Source organism: Aulostomus chinensis, chromosome 16, assembly GCF_037954235.1.
Source record: "Aulostomus chinensis isolate RoL2024-O1b breed Wild chromosome 16, RoL_Achi_v1.0, whole genome shotgun sequence".
Taxonomy (NCBI): domain Eukaryota; kingdom Metazoa; phylum Chordata; class Actinopteri; order Syngnathiformes; family Aulostomidae; genus Aulostomus; species Aulostomus chinensis.
Genome location: NC_141335.1, coordinates 25908862 through 25929584, shown reverse-complemented (window position 1 = coordinate 25929584; position 20723 = coordinate 25908862). Strand labels below are relative to the sequence as shown.

The 20723-nt window shown below is 48.7% G+C and overlaps 1 protein-coding gene across 10 annotated transcripts in view; it reads left to right on the top strand.

Moving 5' to 3' along the window:
• LOC147247999 (microtubule-actin cross-linking factor 1-like) overlaps window positions 1-20723 on the top strand; it is a 98033-nt gene that overhangs the window by 60810 nt on the left and 16500 nt on the right. For 7 of the 10 annotated variants that reach the window (XM_086181184.1, XM_086181181.1, XM_086181183.1 and 4 more), the window contains 31 exons: window positions 117-293; window positions 1109-1232; window positions 1434-1642; window positions 1726-2043; window positions 2183-2349; window positions 2456-2612; window positions 2765-2891; window positions 3088-3138; window positions 3781-4016; window positions 4398-4527; window positions 4761-4960; window positions 5072-5570; window positions 5753-7221; window positions 14088-14249; window positions 14333-14503; window positions 14709-14875; window positions 15639-15798; window positions 15972-16298; window positions 16467-16551; window positions 16666-16907; window positions 16985-17191; window positions 17291-17410; window positions 17510-17617; window positions 17698-17916; window positions 17998-18201; window positions 18570-18801; window positions 19158-19384; window positions 19457-19579; window positions 19670-19771; window positions 20213-20314; window positions 20509-20682. In XM_086181184.1, the coding sequence (XP_086037310.1) occupies window positions 117-293; window positions 1109-1232; window positions 1434-1642; window positions 1726-2043; window positions 2183-2349; window positions 2456-2612; window positions 2765-2891; window positions 3088-3138; window positions 3781-4016; window positions 4398-4527; window positions 4761-4960; window positions 5072-5570; window positions 5753-7221; window positions 14088-14249; window positions 14333-14503; window positions 14709-14875; window positions 15639-15798; window positions 15972-16298; window positions 16467-16551; window positions 16666-16907; window positions 16985-17191; window positions 17291-17410; window positions 17510-17617; window positions 17698-17916; window positions 17998-18201; window positions 18570-18801; window positions 19158-19384; window positions 19457-19579; window positions 19670-19771; window positions 20213-20314; window positions 20509-20682 (6996 nt within the window). The remainder of the gene's footprint in view (window positions 1-116; window positions 294-1108; window positions 1233-1433; window positions 1643-1725; window positions 2044-2182; window positions 2350-2455; window positions 2613-2764; window positions 2892-3087; window positions 3139-3780; window positions 4017-4397; window positions 4528-4760; window positions 4961-5071; window positions 5571-5752; window positions 7222-14087; window positions 14250-14332; window positions 14504-14708; window positions 14876-15638; window positions 15799-15971; window positions 16299-16466; window positions 16552-16665; window positions 16908-16984; window positions 17192-17290; window positions 17411-17509; window positions 17618-17697; window positions 17917-17997; window positions 18202-18569; window positions 18802-19157; window positions 19385-19456; window positions 19580-19669; window positions 19772-20212; window positions 20315-20508; window positions 20683-20723) is intronic. The other 3 variants (XM_086181187.1, XM_086181186.1, XM_086181182.1) reach the window with 2 other exon arrangements.

Sequence of the window (20723 nt, the reverse complement as noted above, 5' to 3'; positions counted from 1 at the left end):
TCAACCATTGTGAAAATGTTAGAAAAGGACTTGTGCTTATTTCATCTTTGGCTTTTGATACGATTCATGTGCTGAATGTTAATCAAAGTTATCTTCTGGTTTGAAATGTGTTTCAGTGCAATCAGCTTGGCAACAACCTTAAAGATGTGGTTGACAAGTACAGGCGGTACGAGGACTCCAGCGCCGGCCTACTCCAGTGGCTCGGCAGCTCCGAGGAGGAGGCCAGGAAGCAGCAGTCCGAGGCCATCGCAGCCGATCCTCAAATCCTGCAGAAGCAGCTGGAGGAGGCAAAGGCAAGAGCTGGCCCGCTGCTTGAGCCTCACATTTATCTGATCTCACTCCTGGAGGTCCAGACCTTCATGGTGGACATGAAAATGTGGTGGAAATAGTTTTCAGACAGTGAATTGATTTGTGAGCCTCCATCGACTCTGCATCATTTATCATGGATGTTTGGTTGTTAATGGGTAGTGAAGCACTGAGTTGACTCTGGGCTCCGGGCTCCACAGACCTGCCTCGCCATATACAGTCCTCCCGCTGGCTTCAGTGGAGCTAACCTGGCTATTTTTAGCTCTGTGTTTAAATTCGGCCCCACACGTGAATAGTTTCTGGTTATTTATAGATGACGTAGTCCAGTGAGGGGGAGGGAGGGGAGGCTGATTGGGTCAAAGGTTTTGGCTGTAGCTTGCTGAACATTTTTCTGTAGGGAGGTAGTTGCTCACAGCAACGATATGTCAAGATAAGCGGCGTCTGCGAGACAAGCGAGGAAACTATAGTTTTGGTTCTGTGGTTGGTTCCAAATGCAGATGAACAAACATAATAAACAAATCAATGAAGGCATCCTGCGCCCGTCTGTGTGTATGGCAGTCAGACGGGTACGCGTGTAATTATACCTCAGGAATATTGCATCTGGACATTTTTGCTTATTTTTGTCTTAACCACTCTGGTGAAGTGTATCATATTACAGTGTGTAAGTTCAGATGCAGGCTCACATCTCGTCCACGTATCACAATGATCTGAGACAAGAAACTCAAGTCTAAAACTGCTGCCATTGTATTGTAACTTACTGACATCATTGAGGCTTGACCTCTGACCTCCGCTTACTTACCAGGCCTTACAAGGTCAGATGACTGGACACCAGACCGCCATCGACACACTACGCAAAACTGCTGAGTCTCTGGTAGCATCTGAGGGAGACCTGCTGAGCAACCCAGAGGAGATCCAGGAGGCTGTAGGTGAGAGGAAGAGCCGTCCGGGTCCAGATTTGATGCTGGACACCACACAGTTCAGGATGGAAGTGCAGATTACAGGGTTATGATTGTGAACGCTTTGCCAAATTCTCAACAATTCCATCTGTTTCTGTTTGAGTTGCTCCTGTTCTGGTGTGTCCTGGTGGGAACGTGAAAGCTCGTTTGATTCGTTTGTCTGCTTCTTAGATGACATGGTGGAGCGCTATGATAACCTGTCCAAGTCTGTAAGTGACCGAAATGAGAAACTGCAGATCACTCTGACACGCTCCATGAGTGTCCAGGATGGCTTGGATGAGATGATGGGATGGATGGAGGGAGTGGAGGCCAGCGTGAGAGAGAAAGGTCACGTTCCTCTGGACTCTGCATCCATAGGAGACCTACTGAGTAAAGAGGCAGTGAGTGTTGTTCGATGTGTACAATAAGACTCGACGTTCGCGGTTGATCTGGCTCCTTATTCCTAAACACTTGATGCTTTCAGGCGTTAGAGCAGGACATTGCAAGTCGCCAGAGCAGCATCTCAGCCATGAAAACCAAAGTAAAGAAGTTTGTGGAAACAGCAGACCCATCGGCTGCAGCTCTTCTGCAGTCCAAGATGGACGCGCTCACCCAGCAGTTCTCCAACGCCTGCGACAAGCACAAGAAGAAAGTTTCCCAACTGGAGCAGCTGAAGGAGAAGGTGGAGGAGTTTGAGAATGTTGCAGACAAAGTCCAGCAGTTTGTTGTGAAGCGTTCACAAGATCTCCACGAGACAGACGGGCCAGGGAAAAGCTTCAGTGAGCTGTCGCAGCTCATGCAGGTACGTACGCTACTGATGCCGTCCTCTCTCAATCTCCTGGTGTCCTCTGTAAAAATCTGAGCTTTTATTCATCTGTTTATTCATCGCCCATTGGCCCCAACTATCGTGGGAATCACTGACAGTGATCGTTTTTCTCCAGAATACCAAAGCTGAGATGGATGAACATGCCAGTGATCTGGAGAAGCTGCAAACTCTGACAAAGGAGCTGTCAGAAATCAGCGCCGACGGCAATAAAGCTCAGATCCAGAGCAAGATGGACAATCTGACCAACATCTTCCGCACCTTCAAAGACACTGTCAAAGAAAAGTAAGGAGGGACACAGAGAAAAGACAGATTATGTTTCTGCTTTTTTCACATTTAGCAGAATTAGCAGAGGTGTAGGGGATGTGACCAGTGTTCTTGTGTACCGCAGAGACGTGGAGCTAACGTCCTGTCAGGACCAGCTGGGTGAGTTCAGGTCCTCATTTACGTCTCTGTCCAAGTGGCTGGAGGAGACCACTGAGAAAGTCCCTGCAGTTCAGCAGAGTAGCAGTGAGAAAAGCCTGGAGAACGACCTGAAGACAGTCACGGTGAGTAGAAACAGTGTGTATCTCCAGATGTTGCTCTTACTGCACTGAAACATGGGGAAGAGACTGTTTGGAGTTTATTCTATGAATGTTTGCCTGTTTGAATCCATCACAACCCCCAGCATGGATTGATCCTATCTTTCATCTTTCCTCAGGAATTATCAGAAGAGTGGACATCCAAAGGTCCTGCTGTCCAGGACCTGAATAGTAAAGGATCGTCACTGTGCAGCCTCGTCACGCTCCTCACGTCTCCGGCCAAGACTAAGACTTCCAACAAGTCAGGTAAACACTGCGTCTGGAGGACTCCCAGGAATGGGAAGCACGGTGTGTGTGTGTGTGCGCGTGTGTGTGTGTGTGTGTGTGTGTGTGCGCGTGCGCGTGTGTGTGTGTGTTGTATAATAACTAACCATTCAAGATCTTGGAAAGATCTTGTGCCAACCAACCTTCACACGTGCTTTGTCCTATGTCTTTGCATCAGCTCTTACTAATGGTGGTGGTCCAGCAAGCCATTCCTACCTAACCAATAAAGGTAATCAAGTGTGTGTGTGTGTGTGTGTGTGTGTGTGTGTGTGTGTGTGTGTGTGTGTGTGTGTGTGTGTGTGTGTGTGTGTTTAGATGCTGCAGGGTCAGTACACTATGCTGGTTGTGCTGTGTAGTCGTGAATGTGGAAATGCTTGTCATCAGTTTTAACAGTGTGTTCAGATGTTGATCAGCGTCTCTGCAGCTGTGATCCAGTTACATCCTCCAGACTTCACATGTGTCTCCTTAATCCATTAATCCCTCAAATGTCGCCATGGAAATACGCTGATAATGTGATACTGGGTGTTTATCACTGGATACTACGAATACTCATGTGGAAACAGTTATACTTCTAGTAATACTCTGAACATACTGCACCATGCTTCTCTAGTATTACCAATAACACTTGGGCTAGTGAATAAATTGTAGGACTGGTGTTGGGTCTCTTGGTCACATGACGAAGGAGCCATTAAAAAAAAGTGTAAATAAATTTTCAATTGAAAAAAAATCACATCGAGTAGAATCAGCAGGAGTTTATATCAGACGAGGTGGGGTGCCGAGTAAGAAAATGTGGTTGTTTTGGGGCCTCTAGGTCACATGATGCAACTGGAAAAACAAACAAGAAAATCTGATGTTTCCTTTGTGTCTTCAGAGCTGATGGTGATTCAACAAAACGTGTCACTGGTCAACGAGGGCTACGCCGGCCTCGGGGAGACGCTGAAGGGTCGAGCCGCCGAGCTGAGCAGCTCCGTACAGGAGGTGAAGGAGGCCAAGAAGGAGACGGACAACATGATGACGTGGCTGAAGGACATGAAGAAGACGGCGGCGTCCTGGAACAATGCAGGCACCGAGAAGGATTCGGTGAAAACGCAGCTGGAACAGCAGAAGGTGCAGAAGTGCTGCTGTCTCACACTAAATGTTGTAAAGGAAGTTTTCCTGTGAACCAAGAACCTGCTCACAACTGGCCCCCAAATGATCCTGTCCAGGCTAGGGTTTGTGGAGTAAAGTTATGCTGCTGCGCGAGGAGTCCAGACTGCATCTCCTGGACAGATTTGTGATGCTGTCCAGGCAAAATTTCGATCAGACTCTCTGCTGTCTCAGAGCTGATTATTTCATTCTAACAAAGCTCAGCACAGCGAGAGGACGAAGGCTCGTTGAAGTCATTTTCTGAGCTGAATCTCAGAAGCGTGGCATAATTGTCACAACCTTGCTGATGTTAGATTTTCTCCAGGAAAATTATTGAATCCATTATCTGTTTTATTCTCTCAGGCATTTGAAGATGGCATGAAACAAAAACAGGAGCAGCTCCAGAAGGTCCGAGAGAAGCTCCTCAACTTGATTGAGACTCATCCAAACTCCCAAGAGGCAGCCAGATGGAAGCAGATGTTGGCAGAAATAGGTGAGCGTTGTCTCTGGATGGCTCTGGAAACGTTCAGATTCCACTGAAGTGTTTCTGGTCTCTAAACTGTTCTGGCCTTGTCACAGAAGCCGCTTTCAGCCTCCACACCAGCTAAATTAGCACATTTATAGTGCCAAGTCCTGCGCAGTTGGAGGTTTGTTAGCAGAGCAGCGGGTTGGCGGGTAGAAACCTGCTGACGGGTGCAAACTGATGACATGTGCTGTCCTGCATAGATGCTGCTTGGGCAGATGTCAGCGGCTCTGTAGAGGAAAGAAAACAGCACCTGGAGAAGTCCAACAAGAACCTGGACACCTTCCAAACCACTGAGCTGCAGCTCGGTCAGTGGCTCTCAGAGAAGGAGCTGATGATGAGCGTCCTTGGACCCCTCTCAATAGACCCAAACATGCTTAAAATGCAGAAACAACAAGTTCAGGTAGCGCATGTTGTTGGGAATCATCTGAGGCTTGCACGTTTCTGTTGGGTATAGACAGTATTTCCTCTGATTTTAGAGAGAATATTTATCTTCAGTAATTTCCTCCCCCAGATTCTCCAGAATGAATTCAAGAGTCGAAAACCTCAGTATGAGCAACTGGAGGAAGCTGCATCAGCCATCCTCAGCTCCTCAAGTGACCAGGACCCCTCCAGCGGGAAGCTGGTGAGGGAGCAGCTGGGTGCTGTCACCCAGAAGTGGCAAGGGCTGATGGGGCAGCTGGACCAGCGAGACAGCCTGATCGACCGGGCCGCAGTGAAGACGGGGCAGTTTCAGGACTTACTGAGGGGTCTCAGCCAGACCACCGCTCAGCTGGAGAATCAGCTCTCCAGCCATCAGGCCCACAGCACCCAGCCTGATGCCGTGAAGAAGCAGCTGGAGGACGTCCATCAAATCTCCACTCAGCTGAGAGAGGAGAGGAAGAAGCTGAAGGAGGCTGAGGGCATCAACGCAGAGCTCATCACCATGGTGACGGAGGACTACCTGAAAGCAGACCTGGCCCGGCAGCTGGAGAGCGTCAGCAAGCCCTTCACGCAGCTGGAGGAGAGAGCAGGTTTGGACACTAATTCAAGCTCACGATGCACAGTTGGAAACAGCTGTACCCAATATTCAGAACTTTTCATGGACTCAGTACTCAGCTTCTAGAGGGTCTAGACTGCCCACTTCTATCAACGATGTACAATGAATGTGAATGTCACCTCTATTCAAGCTTCTAACAGGTTTTTTTGATTTTAGCCAAACAGATTGAGCAGCTGAACTCAACCTTCGCCAGCTCTCAGCAGTTCCATCAGACTTCCAAAGACTTCCAGTCCTGGCTGGCTGAGAAGCTTCAAGACCAGTCGAAGACTCGGCCCATCTCTGCCAAAGTGGGCGTCCTGCAACAAACCCTTGAGGCGCACAGTCGACTCCAGAGGGATCTCAGTGATCACGAGGCTGCTTATAACACCATCACGGAGGAAGGAGAGATGCTCCTGCAGAACACCGAGGGTGCAGAGAAGCTGGCGCTACAGGGGCAGCTGTCTGCCCTCTCCTCTGACTGGCAGGAGGTGAAGAGAAGCTCAGACGAGCAGGCCGACAAGCTTCACTCCGCCCTGCAGAGATCTCAGAAGTATCAGGAGCATGTGGAAAAGCTCAGCTCCTGGATCCAGGAATGTGAAGCCAACGAGGGCCACGTCAAGCTCACTGTTGACCCTGCTGCTGTGGAGAGCTCCATCTCTCAAGTGAAAGCTCTTCAGAAGGACGTGGACAAGCACAGAGGTCTGGTGGAGCAGCTCAGTGCAGCTGCCGGAAGCCTTCTGGAGCTGGCCAATACTGACAATGAAGGTGTGAAAGAGGAGGAGGCAAGTGTTGCCAAAAGAGTGGAGAAGGTGTCTGAGGGTTTACAGAGCAAAAGAGAGGCACTGGAGAAGATCTCACATGTGGTTAAAGAGTTTAATGATGGCTACAAGGAGGCAAAGGCTCAGCTGGAGGGAGCCAAGAAGCAGGTGGATGCGTATGAATCTCAGGGAGTTCAGGCTCACAGCAACAAGAATCTGACCAACATGAAAGCCCAACAGAAGAGTTTGGAGGCAGTGCAGAACCAGGTAGAACACCTGAAGAGCCTGGCCAAGGAGCTGGTAGTGGACGTCCCGGACGCTGAGAGAGTGACTGACCTCCTGCTGCAGGCTGAGAGCATTGAATCAGAACACAGCGCCGTCAAGAAGAAGCTAGAGGAGACGTGTCAAGTCCTTGAGGGCAAATTGCAAGGTATTGGGCAGTTCCAGAACAACATCCGTGACATGTTCACACGATTCACAGACCTGGACGATGAGCTGGACAGCATGGCTCCGGTGGACCTGGACCTGGACACTCTCAAAGACCAGCAGGACAGCATCCAGAGCTTTGTAACCAAGTTACAGGAGCTGATGGCCAACACAGCCAACGCTGGCGACAGCTGTAAGAAGATGCTGGAGACGGAGTCTTCACCTGACCTTCTCGGACTGAAGAGGGACTTGGATGCTCTGAGTAAGCAGTGCGGCAAACTGATGGACCGAGCTAAAGGCCGAGATACGCAAGTCCAGAGTACTCTCATCAAAGTAGAGGAGCTTTACGGAAAACTCCGCCAAGCTGAGGACAAACTCTGCAGAGCTGTGGATGAGGAGGCGTCCCAGGAGGCAGTTGGTATGGAGACGGACGTCATCAATCAGCAGCTGGAGGCCTTTAAGGTATGTAGGCTCACACTCATCTCTGCTGCTCGCTCTGCGCTCTCAGGGGAGCTGCTGCTGTTGCTACAGATGACATCACACCACATGCAAGCTTTTCTTTCAGGAAATCAGGCTGTCACTCGTTCTGGGTTCGTCTGACTCAGGATGAGCTGGTTACTGTGGTTATGTACCACAAAGTGCTGTTATTTCTGTGTCCAACAAACACTTCACTATCAATGAGCGGGGGTCACGTGACGATGGCGAGCTCTGGGATGATAAATGAACATTGAGACTTTGCCATTTTATTGAATATTCAGGAAACTTAAAGAAATGTCAATAAAGTTTTATTCTTATCTTTCAAAACTGAACAGTTTGGGAGCAAGCGCTCTGTAGGAGAAATTGCATGTATTACATAACTGTCAGTGTTTCAGCATGGACATTACATGAAAAATGCAGCAAGCTACATTTTCTTTTTTGCAGAAACTGAGAAGAACTGAATGAGTTCGGTTCCTCAGGTTCTTATTTCACATGAATAAGCACAATGCAAATATTTAATTAAAGATAAATGTAAATGCTGCTGAAACTGCCTGAATTTCCCCTGAGTGGGATTAATAGTGTCTACTCACACAAGATTAGTCCAGTTGCCATTTTTTATGCTTTTTTGAGACTTACCATGACCTGGATGACTGAGAATATCCACAGATAGATTAATAGAGTCTTCTTCTTCTTCTTCTTCTTCTTCTTCTTCTTCTTATTATTGTATGTAACACACAGTCGTGTAGTTATAAGCAGACATTTGGACATCGATGCTTCTTTACTGTATGCTCCATATTTGTGGTGTCGTTTGTAGGGGAACACATGAGGAGTTCTACATTATTTAGCGCTTCCAGCTGCTTACAGCACCAGGACAGTGTGTTACACACTGGTCATCTGTTTACTGCTTCATAATAAATGCTGGAAGAGTTACAGGCGCAGTTACTAAAGTAATGAGTAGAAGTTTGGAATAATAGAACGTAATATAAAGTGTTGTCACAGTAATGCAACAAATGCACCTGCACGTCTACGTGTCGATCTATAAAGCTTTGCCACGGATGTCTGTACGGCAGTGGCACTTCGCTCTCAGCTTTATGAAACTGTTTTCTGGTAAAATTCGACAGTAAAAAGTGCAACATCCATCTGAATTTGACTGAAATCCTCCGCTGTCCATCTTTGTCACTAATGAATGGAGCATCGTCATTAAAATGTCTCATTTATTCTCATTATGATCTAATCGATAGTCGTTTTAAATGGATACCCAGAATCTTTCCAGGACAAAGATCTTGTCCACAGCGTCATCCTGGGCCGGAGCAGATTAGCTGCAGGCTTCACTGAGCACTCTTGCCTCAGTGTGTCAATCCTCCAGGGACCCCCGGCTCATTCAAGGCATCTGCTCTTAACAAAAGAGCCGTGGCCCGTTTGAGATGATGGTGCTGGAGGGGCAGGACCACCACGGCCAGGTGGTCACCAGCAGGGCGTCGCTTGATTCGCTCAGGCTCAGTGAGGAAGCCCGGCCCACACCCTTGCAGTGTGTTAGACTGTTAATTTGACTTTTTTGACACCAGTTAATGTCGCCAGAGGGCGGCGGCCATGACCCTTTGGAAACAGGGTGAATATAAAAAGTACAACTGGGGAGAAAACGGCAAAAGCAGAGGACATTTCTGGCTGCCCCGTCTCCCCCAAGTGACTCCAAATGTTTCTTAGAGCCTCGAGGGAGGGAAAGATTGTTCCGGTCCAGTCCAGATAAATCTAAAAATGTCACTTTCTACTTCTGACGTTGTTCAAGGTGACCAACGTCAGAAATGCTTGATAAATATCTGTTGCTTGTGTGCTAAACGGTGGGAGCTGCTTCTTTACCCTCCACTGGAGGATGATAGTGATTAAACTCACCGGGAGGCGCTCGCAGTCGGCAGAGTTCAGTGGCTCATCCACACTCTGGCGTGTTTCATAACGAGAGCTAAACACGAGCATGTGTTTCTGTCAGGGTTAAAACTAGAGGTCGCTATTTGCAAGATTTACAGACAGATGCGAAACCCTCTAAATGCCTGTAAATTCCTTTGGAGTTCTGCACAAGAGGATTAACCTATTTTCAGAGGTGATCTTATGGAACTTCCTTTATAGAATTAAATAGCGTTACAGTATGATAATGTAAACAGCTGGGTGAAGGGGGACTGACACAGATCTGTCTAAAGATGTAGGTCAGAGGATTTTTGTTTTGTCAAAAAAGGGGGTGCATGTGTGGATTACAATACCAGCAGGGTGGGTGGAGGTGGGTGTGTGGGTATTTTGCTGAAAGAGCGCTGCCGGGTCACTGCTGAAGCAGTCGCTGAGCAGCGTTGTCTTCCTCACCAATCGACTGGAAAAACTCCCCTTGTCTGACCGTGTACCCTGGAGGAAGGATGGTCAAAAACAGCGAAGCAGTGCTGGAGCTGCAGCTGCTTCTATATTTAGGTGCAGCAGTTCTAGTGGCCAGAGAACATTGTGTCATAGTCTGGTCTGAAGTCTGGATCAGGCTCTTGTTGCTGTAGGTGAACGTGTTTTATTGGCAGCTGCTGAGAAGGAAACCGAGGGAGAAAGACAAGATTTGTCTCTCTCATGCTGCTGTTACCATTTTAGGTCAAGTTGTGAGGGAGACACGCCTGACGTCACGCGTGTTCGCCTGTACCTCACTGATCTTATGGACGCTGCATGTATGTCTGTATGTCTTCAGCTCAGTGACTCAAAGCTTGTGGGGGTCAGTGTGTCTTCTCCCGCTGCGCAGACGTGACATCAGTTTCTCTTACAATTCAACGTGGAATTTCTACTTTCTGAGTCACACTTTACAAACCGGCTCATTGAAGTCATTGGTAGAAGAGTGTCACGAGGACGCAGTGTTGCTCACTCACCGCCACATAGTCATGATGCACCGTGAAACACGAAACCCTCAGGGGCTGGTTGCTATGCAGGTAGAGGAGAAAAAAAGCTTTTCCTGGAAGTCTGTTCTAATTCATCAAAGGTGGAGATGAAATGAGAAGGCAGGCCTCACCCAGTCGGTGGGTTTGTCTCTCGTCACATGCAGCAGTGACAGAACCTCGTGTGCCAGTGCCATCAAGCAGAGCAGAGAGAATTCCTCTGTTCGTTCTCGTGGTTCAGCAAATTCTTCAATCGTCTCAATCAGACGCCCAGACTTTTTACCTCAGAGGGCCAAAACTGAAACCGAACTCCCGGCTGCGACTTGAATAGCAGCTTAACTCTGTTCAGATGATTAATTCAAAGATGGGAAATTTTGTAAATCGAAGTTATAGCGGCACAATTTTGGCGTCTTTGGTTGCAATCGTTTTTAGATGTTTCAAAGGCTGCGTTCATGTTCGGGGCTGTTGGACAACAAAAGCAGACATTTCTGTATCTTCTGCCACATCATGCATTCAAGTCAATCGTGATTTGATCAAGAATATCTTTGTCAGATGTCCTACAGTGGCAAACATTTTTGGAATCCATGCAGTCCATTTATGGTCCTGGAAACGATCCTCCATGTTTTCAATGTTGCAGCCGCTTAAAGCAACAAACACATAGGAGACAATACAAATGGTTTTATTACCAGTGTCTGGTATTTCCCTCATGGAGGAAAAATCCCCCCTTTTGAGTTTGGTTTTAATTGCTGCTTACTGACACAGAAGCTGGTCTGTGCTCCTCTGGCCTTGTTTAGCAGCTGATTAGTGATGCTGCTGAATGAAATTCAGTCTCTCGCATGATCAAGAAATGTGTCCTTTTTTTAGCCTCGCCAAAATCAAGTTTTTTTTTTGTAAAGTCTTTTAAAGTATTAAAAATAGGACAGTGTGAACAAAATGACCTGCAGCAGGCAGGAAACGTAGAGGAATATTTAACATTCATTCATTCAAAAGCCTGAATATTTAAAAGTCTGGGGGTTTCAGTGAGTGAACATCCTCCTTTGAGTCCCACCAGATCTCCACTGCTTATTTATCTCTGCCAGCATCCTCTTTCAGTCTCCTCTCATGCGTGCACAACCGGACAAAGAAGTTGGGATTGTTCATGTCCTCGCCGAGCTACTGAGGTGCAGACAATCCATGAAACAAAAATAAATTCCTTTCATTATCTCCGCTCTTCTCCTTCCCCGGTCAGAGGACATAAAAAGCCCCTTCATGCACTTGGCAGAGCTGTTGGTGTTAAATTACCTGGGACCTGTGCCTCCCCCAGCATTCCAATGTAATTAAGAATATCTGCAGGGTCCACAGCAACCATCCGAAAACAGAGGCCAGAAGAAAAAAAAGGAAGAGTGTGTATCTATTTCGAACAGTGTGATGTCATCAGAGTTTGTTTTTTTCTTTGTAGAACAGAAAAGTGTTCCCTCCCTGTTCCCTGAGAGAGAGAGAGAGAGGGAGAGAGAGAGAGGGAGAGAGAGAGAGAGATTGTGTGTGGATGCAGGAGATGGCTCAGCTCTGAAGTCATATGGGCCGTGTGGACATAAAGGGGAATTAGAAGGGGAAAAAAAAGGGTCATGTGTGCACCAATCAACATGTGCCGGAGCGGCTCCGAGCACAAATGGAGTTGTGGCAGATGTTGTCTGAATAATGAGAGGGGGCGGGGCCTGCAGCCCTCTGCCAGGAGGGTGTCTGTCACTGAGAGGAGAGCGATGAGAGAGAAAGGGGCAGGCTTTTTTGTTTATCCGGGAGTACCAGCTCTCGTCAGACCTGCCCACAGTTCTCACAGAGGACATTTCACTTTGCACTCACCACTTTCCTTTAGCCTGTATGGATGCTGCAAGGATTTCAGGGAAAAAGACGCACTTTGGACCAGAGGACATGTGATGAACTTTTGGCAATGCCAGGAGAGCCGAGAGGAACGTCGCTTGGATCTGTGATGAAAGACCGGATTTTGACAGTCATGGATTATACAGTCGGAGGATTTGTTGGATTTTTTTTAATGATGTGCCATATTTTAGGATTTTTATTGTAACAGGTTGATTATGTGAAATAACTTGTAAGAGAAAACATTAAGATTTTATTTTGTGTAAGTGAAAAACTATTTATTTGTTAACTTATCAGTAACAATTTTGCACACAGTTGACACACAACTCATTATTTTGCACTAAAGCAGCAAACACCTCAAACTCTTCATCATTAATCGCAGTGTTTTCTTTGTTGGAAGTAGACAATAGTCGTAGCATGGGGAAACCGCTGAGCAGACCAGACTGCCTGAGACAAAACCCTTCCTGTGTGGGGAAGGGGGAGGAGGAGGACCTCAACATTGATGACTGCTATGTGCCTCAGAGATCCATTTATGACACCGTGAGGCTCAACGAGCAGATCGACTCCAGCTCTAAAGGCAGCCTCTCGTCCCGCCACTTCACGGGAACGCTCCCCTACACACACCGCACGCTAGACCTCAGCAGCCTGTGTGGAAACGGGGTCCTCTCCACCTCCAGCTCCTTTGAGCTTAGGACCCGAAAACCTGGTGCGCAGGATGAGCGCGCCGTCTTTGATGGACTGAAACTTAACGGGAACATAATCAGAGCGACTGATACGGTGCTGCCCAAGTCGCGTCTGCAGGGAGGAGAGAAGAGGGAGCATCCTCATTACCGTCGCTCATGGAGGACTTTTGCACCCACAAATTTAGGCGAGTACGTCAGCCGCAGTGGGACCCTGGGCTCGGGGAGTGTGGAGAGGCCGGGACTGATGAGTGGCAGGAGAGGACAGAGTATGACCAGCTCTCTGACATCCGAGGAGGACTCAGGTTTGTACAGCCCCACTGTGGAGAGGGAGCGTCATGCTCATCGCTCTCACAAGAGAGCAGGCGCCGGCACCAGGAGCCTCTCGTCCTCAGAGGCCATGCACCTATCAGGGGACTTGAAAACGGGCCGATCACTCAGCTCAGGACAGGAGGACTTCCCTTTCTCTCCTGCTCAGGACAACCGCTCCCTCTATCACAGCAGCAGCCTAGTGCAGGAGCCGCGGCACAATCAGGCGCAATCAGGTGTGGTGAACGTCAAGGATACCCTGAGCAACGGGGAGTACAAACCCTCCACAGGCAGGTCATCAGCAGCCTCCAAGACTCTAAATGAAAGCTCTGGATGGCGTTCAAGAACTTTGACTGACTATGATGAATTATCCACTGCTGAGCTGTTGGAGGACGCATCACCCCAGGAGGACTGTGAGCTGGTTAGTGTGCTGGTGACGCAGCCTGAGACTTACGGAAACTCTGTAACTCTACCCATCGACTGCCGCCAGCGAACAGCACCATGTTCTGTTCAAGGAGCATCCAAATACAACATGGAGGAGCTGGAGGAGTTTCTGCAGTCAGTGGAGGCTTGTCTCCCAAAAAGTTTACAAGCGTTCCAGCACACAGAAGAACACGAGATAGCGGCCTTCCTAAACGCCATCACTTCATGCCCTGAAATGGACCCGATGGATTATTTCTCCCCACAGGTGCCTAAAAATAGCCTCTTCCTCGACCCTGAGGTTTTGCCCATTAGCTGCTCTATTAGCTCGTTCCTCCAGATCTGATTACATGATGGCTGAGTTAGGTTTGCAGTCGAGCTGCCCGGAGTTCTCAGCGATTGTGCACAGCTGTTTTGAAGTGTCAGTCTGGCTCTGCTGTTGTGCCCGATGCTGACGGTGGTTTCTGTCAGGATTGAGGCGGCGAACAGCGGTTCAAATGCCTTTCTGGTTTGTTGTGATTCAGACAGCCGGTCAAAGTCATGAGGTGGAGTGAATCATCCTTAGTAACAGCAGTCAGCTTGATGGGACTGTGATCAGAACTGTGATTCTCCACCGATGTAAAGTTGCCTCTGAATGCGGCGGTGAGGACGAGAGCACTGATGAGACGTCGTTCTGATTTGTGGTGTTTGACTTTAGGCTTTCCAGAAAGAGGAGATCGATCCGTTGCAAACGCAGCTGCAAGACATCAACTCCCTGGGTCAGGGTCTGATCCAGAACGCTGCCAAAGGAACCAACACTAAGAAGCTTGAGGACGACCTGGATGATGTCAACACCAAGTGGAACACTCTCAATAAAAAGGTGCCAAAACTCTTTCCTAGAAAGTAAGGTGTTGATTAAGTTTCATGATGCAGGTGACATCTATATTCACCATGTGACTGCAGGTCGCTGAGCGCTCAGCCCAGCTGCATGAAGCCCTGTTGCATTGTGGGAGATTCCAGGACGCTCTGGAGTCACTGCTCAGCTGGCTGACTGACACGGAGGAACTGGTGGCCAATCAGAAGCCCCCCTCAGCAGAGTTCAAAGTGGTGAAGGCGCAGATACAGGAGCAGAAAGTGAGCTGCTGTCATGGGTTCTAAACACGTTCTAGCTGTAACTTCCCCATTCATCTCATGTAATGGACACTCATTGTTACTCATGAATGCGCAGCAGAAAGCCTCGCATTTAATGGACGCTTAATTTGTGCTTGTGATTTGCTGTTTTTCAGTGAAGCTCGTTGAAGGCGCCTAATCGCTCTTCTCCTTTGTTTGGCTTTGACAGCTCTTGCAGAGGCTGCTGGATGACCGCAAGCCGACGGTGGAGCTGATAAAGAAGGAGGGAGGAAAGGTTGCAGAACTGGCCGAGTCTGTGGATAAAGAGAAGGTTACAAAGGAGGTAGAATGCCTTGGGCAGAGGTGGGACACGCTGCTGAAGAGGGCTGAAAACAGGTGTGTGTGTGTGTGTGTATGTGTGTGTGTTGTAAACTCTCAACACTGTAGCACATGGCACAATTGCAGGTCACTAATGACATTTGCTTTGCGTCTGCTCAAATGTGAAGGAGTAGTTCAGAATGCTGCGTGTGCTTACTTGAGTTTGTCGGCAGCAGTTAGCTTAGCATAAATAGATAATTTGTGATGGGTTATAATTAATGAGCTTTGGTGGGTGCTTCGCCGAGCGAGGCTGACCAGATGAAAGCCTAGTAATTTATTGACTCTGTTAAATCCTAGGCGCCGTTAATATCTGGCGGACGCTGCTGATATTAACGGCGCCTGTCCGGAAACGGAATGAAATGAAGCTCCCCTTTGCCGATGTTTCAACTGTCGTCTGTCAGTTACATCGTCAGCTGTTAACAAGCTACGTGATGAAGACACCTACATGTTGGTAATCTGTGAAAGATCACCTAACTCACACTCAGCTGCGCTAACGAAAACTCCCTTAGTTTGCAGTGAGGAAACTTATCAGGCTGGCAGCAACTACATTTCTTGTATGTCACCTCAGAAGCTGCCGTGTTGAGTGACTTCAGGTACTTTTTCGAGGGTTGCTCCCAGTGAGACAGACGGTCTCCCGCTTCCCAGTTGCTCCTGAACGTTAATGACGCGTTTTTTTCGGGATGTTTTGTTTGACGTTGTCCTGCTCGTCTGTCTTGTTGATTAAAGATGGTTGAACATCATTTCTAACCCGCTACTGGAATTTTCTCGCTAATCTGATCAGGCACAAGCAGCTAGAGAGCATTTTAGTGGTCACCCAGCAGTTCCACGAGACGCTGGAGCCCCTGAGCGAGTGGCTCACCACCACCGAGAAACTCCTCTCCAACTCTGAACCAATCGGCACAGAGACGTCGAAGCTGGAGGATCAGATCACTCAGCATAAGGTAATGACATCATCGTCCGTCCCTCCGATCCACTTCCATTCATCGTGCCTTTTATGTTCAGTTTTTCATTATTTGCAGTTCTTAAATTTTCAGTTTTGTATTTTCTGTTTGTCTTTTCCGTTTATGTCTCATCACCTTGGTTTGCCCCCAACCCCCCACCCCCCCGTGGTCAGGCCTTAGAGGAGGAGATTATGAATCACAGTAAAGACCTGTTTCAGGCCGTCACTCTGGGTCAGATGCTCAAATCTGTCAGCTCCGTTGACGATAAGGACTTTGTTCAGTCCAAACTGGACAGCGTCCAGGCCGGGTACATCGAGCTGCAGGAGCGCTGCCGGCGGAGAGCCGAGATGCTGCAGCAGGCTCTGGCTAACGCCCAGCTGTTTGGAGAGGACGAGGTGGCTCTCATGAACTGGCTCCACGAGGTGCACGCCAAGCTGAGCGATGTGTCAGTGGACGACTACAAAATAGACGTTCTTGAGAAGCAGCTGGCAGACCAACGGGTACACCACCACTCCTCCTCCTCCTCCTCCTCTTCCTTAGGCCAAGCTTTACCTTTTCCTTTCAGTGGCGTTGCATCATTCATATTTCCTTTGATTTCAGTCACTCATTTCTCACTTTTTATGCATCGTAACTTGTTATCCTCTAAGGTTGTACTTTTCCCGTCTCAGGCTCTCCAAAGTGACATCCTGTTGCGACGGAAGAACATTGACCAAGCCGTCTCTAACGGGATGGAGCTGCTGAAGCAGACTACAGGCATGTTTCATACCAGCCACTTCTGATCCGCTGCACCGGACGAGTACATCTTTTCCGTCAATGTCCTCTCAGCCAACTGCTTTTCATGTCAGTAACAGGCTTCACTCTTTCCAGGTGATGAGGTGGTTGTCATCCAGGGTAAACTAGATGGAATAAAAACAAAGTACGCCGAGATCACCTCCATGAGCGACAACGTTTTGAAGACGCTGGAACGGACGTCGAGTCTCTCTACAAAGCTGCAGCAGACCCACGAGACCCTCAGCTGCTGGCTGGAGGAGGCGGAAGCTCAGATTCTTGCATTTGCAGATCAGGAGCTGGTTGGCGAGCAGCTCCAGCGTGCACACAACACCCAGAAGGTAAGAAAGGATTTCGTCCAGATGGTTTAAGTAGACGTCTCAAATGTTCTGATGCCACTCCTCACTCTCTTGTTCAGACCTTGTTGCAGGAGACCAAAGACCAAAAACCTGTCATGGACAAGCTAAATGAGTTGAGCTCTTCCCTCCTGGATCTGATTCCATGGCACACTCGAGAGGGTCTGGACAAACTGGTGACGGAGGACAATGAGCGGTACAAAGCTGTCTGTGACATCATCACCCAGCAGGTCGACCAGATCAACGCAGACATACTGAAGTCCCAGCAGGTGAGCTGGAGGATCTAAGAAGCAGCCTTTACTCTGCTTACATTTCCCTGGTCAGTCTGAATCAGTACGGGTCAGTGAGACGGATTTTTCTGTCTCCAGTTTGAAAAGGCAGCCGATGCTGAGCTGGCCTGGCTGACGGATGCTGAGAGGAAGCTGCTGTCATTGGGTGAGATCAGGCTGGAGCAGGACCAAACCGCCACCCAGCTGCAAGCTCAGAAGGTAGGCCTGCCACATGTGTGTGTATACACACTGACCCTCATCTAGCCACAGCACGGTAAACACAGCGGTTTGACCAAACTCACTCAACCGGTTCCCCAGATCTTCTCCATGGACATCATGAGGCACAAAGATGCCGTGGATGAGCTGGTGGTGACAGGGAAGGCCCTCATGAGCAGCAAGAACCCAGAGGAGAAAGAAGTCTTGGAGGTGGAGGAAGTTTATCACTCTAACTTAAACCCGGGATCGAAAAGCACAAATGTACTTTATATCTTTTTGTTTCTTTACAGGCAAAGAGCCAGAGTCTCTTGGACAAGTATGCCGTGGTTAGTCAGCTGAACTCAGAGCGTTGTCTGCAGCTGGAGCGAGCTCAGTCTCTGGCCGGCCAGTTCTGGGAGACCTATGAAGAGTTGATGCCGTGGCTTCAGGAAACCCTGAGTACCTTCAGCCAGCTTCCGCCGCCCGCCATCGAGTACGACACCCTGAGGCAGCAGCAGGAGGAGCTCAGGGTGGGAGTCATGCTCAGATTGACCTCAGTCCAAAGTTTGGGTAACAAACAAGAAAAACTGAACGTTTCATGTCCTCAACAGCAAATGCGAGAGCTGATCGCCGAGCACAAGCCCCACATCGACAAGATGAATAAGACGGGTCCTCAGCTGCTGGAGCTGAGCCCCGGGGAGGGAGAGGCCATCAGGGAGAAGTACACCGCTGCCGACCAGCTCTACACCCAGCTGAAGGCTGACGTCAAGCAGAGGGCGGCCACTCTGGACGAGGCCATCTCCAAATCTACTCAGGTGAGAACTTCTAGTTTATCGGACAATAAAATTTCTCAGTTCATGCCATCGTGAAGCTCCTCCCCGCTAACAGCGCTGATCTCATACCTGATAAATTTGTGGTTGTTGGACAGTTCACCATCAACCGAATTTGTCTGATTAATATCCAATCAATTCAGGGTACTAATATTATTATTACTATGGTCTTATTATGAGTTAAGTGAATTCCCTCCTTGGATATTTCTTTCAGTAATTTATAGTCAGGAAAGGGTTCCTCTACAACCAATGAAGTACAAATAAAGTCAGAATGAACCACTCAGATTCAGATTTGTCTTTTAATCCGTCACCCGTCATCAGCATGAGTAGAAACAAAGCATTTCCTCTCCCAGTTCCATGATAAGATTGACCCGATGCTGGAGTCTCTGGAGCGGATCGCCGAGCGGCTACGCCAGCCTCCCTCCATCTCAGTGGAAGTGGAGAAGATCAAAGAGCAGATCACAGAGAACAAAGCCGTCTCTATGGACCTGGAGAAGCTGCAGCCGTCCTATGAGACGCTGCGGCAGCGAGGCGAAGAGATGATCGCTCGCTCCGAAGGTGCAGACAAGGACATATCAGCCAAAGGTAAAAAAAATAAAAAATCCCTTTATCATCTTATTTTATTCTTCGGCATCATGTCATGTCTTTGTATATAATCAAGCTGCTGTTTTTTTATTGCAACAAAAATTTTAAAAGCTTTTTTGGCAGCTGGAGGTGGTTTACCGTGTCAAGACATTACAACAGGAAGTAAGAACAGTGTTGTATTCATCAGTCAGGGGAGGGGAACGTAACACTGAACCATCACCACCTTCCATTTATCAAAACACCATCATTTTCACACACCGACGCCGTGCAGGAGCTTGAGGAGCTGTCAGGAGAACGATCAAAGGACCAAGCCCTCGAGTGCTCGCCATCAGGGTCTCTGCTCTTTCTTCCATCAGCTGTTCAGGACAAACTGGACCAGATGGTCTTCCTGTGGAACGACATCCAGACCCTGCTGGAGGAGCGGGAGGCCAAGCTGCTGGATGTGATGGACCTGGCCGACAAGTTCTGGTGCGACCACTGTGCTCTGATTGTGACCATCAAAGACAGCCAGGACCTGCTGAGGGAGCTGGAGGAGCCGGGGGTCGACCCCTCCGTGGTCAAACAGCAGCAGGAGTTTGTGGAGGTCGGACGGAGGCCAATGATGACACGCTGACAGCTAGCTGAGGTGGAATCTAACCTCTGTTAATCTCCACAGGGCTTTAAGGAGGAGATCGACGGGCTTCAGGAGGAGCTGGATGTCGTTCGAATCCAGGGGGCGGAGCTTATGACGGCCTGCGGAGAGCCTGATAAACCTGTGATCAAGAAAAGCCTCGACGAGGTACCTGATACATTCAAAATCATGTTTTGTCTTCTTTTTTTGTGGAAGTATAAATGTGACTTATGGTGAGGGACTTGTGACCGTTCCCAGGTGAACTCAGCGTGGGAGAACCTGAATAAGACTTGGAAAGAGCGAGTGGAAAGGCTTGAGGACGCCATGCAGGCGGCGGTGCAGTTCCAGGACAGCCTGCAGGTACAGAAGCAGGAAATGATCTCTAAACACAATCACAAGCGGAGGGTTCACAATAAAATATTCAGACTTTTCCAGTATAGTTACTCTTCCTGTCTGGTTGAGTATGAAGGGACATTGATCCGTCATAGATCAACTCTTGAACCAGACACTTCACATAAACTGCAGTTGAAACCACAAACCGCGGTTTGCTTTTATTATACTTGAAGTGATACAACATTTTAATCAGGCCGCTTAATCTTGAACCCAACCCACGGATCTGCTGAGCACAACATGTCCCTCGATGCGCTGCTGTGAGCGGCGTCTCTTTAATCCTTTAAAATGCAGTTTTTATTATGTTTGTGTACTGATTCTGCTGAAAGTGTCTGTGTGTGTGAAACGTGACTCCGTGTGCCGGAGCTTTGTCGTCTCCCAGTAACAATGGCCTCCCCACCTCGTTCCCAGGGAATGTTTGACTGGGTGGACATTCTGGAGAGCAAACTGGACTCCATGTCGCCTGTGGGCACAGACCTGGAAACTGTCAAGCAGCAGATTGTGGAACTCAAGGTGAAGTTTTGATTTTGCCTCTGTTAGCACATTGACACAGCAGAGTCTCCTCTTATTCTACGATACTGCAGTATCTGTACCTCCAGCAGCTGCGTTGATCCACTCAGAGATCAGCAGCACTTTCATGTACAGCGGGACAAATCGTGTGCGGAGTGAATGAGCTCCGATATTCTGTCTGTGTGACTGTGTGTTAGGAGTTCAAAGGAGAGGCGTACCAGCTGCAGATCGAGATGGAGCGCCTGAACCACCAGGCGGGCCTGCTGCTGAAGAAGGTGACAGACGAGGCCGACCGCAGCGCCATCCAGGAGCCCATGACGGAGCTGAAGATGCTGTGGGAGAACCTGGACGAGAAGATCATCAGCCGGCAGGTCAGACAGCCGACGCTTTTCGCTCTTCCAAATGCGCCTCT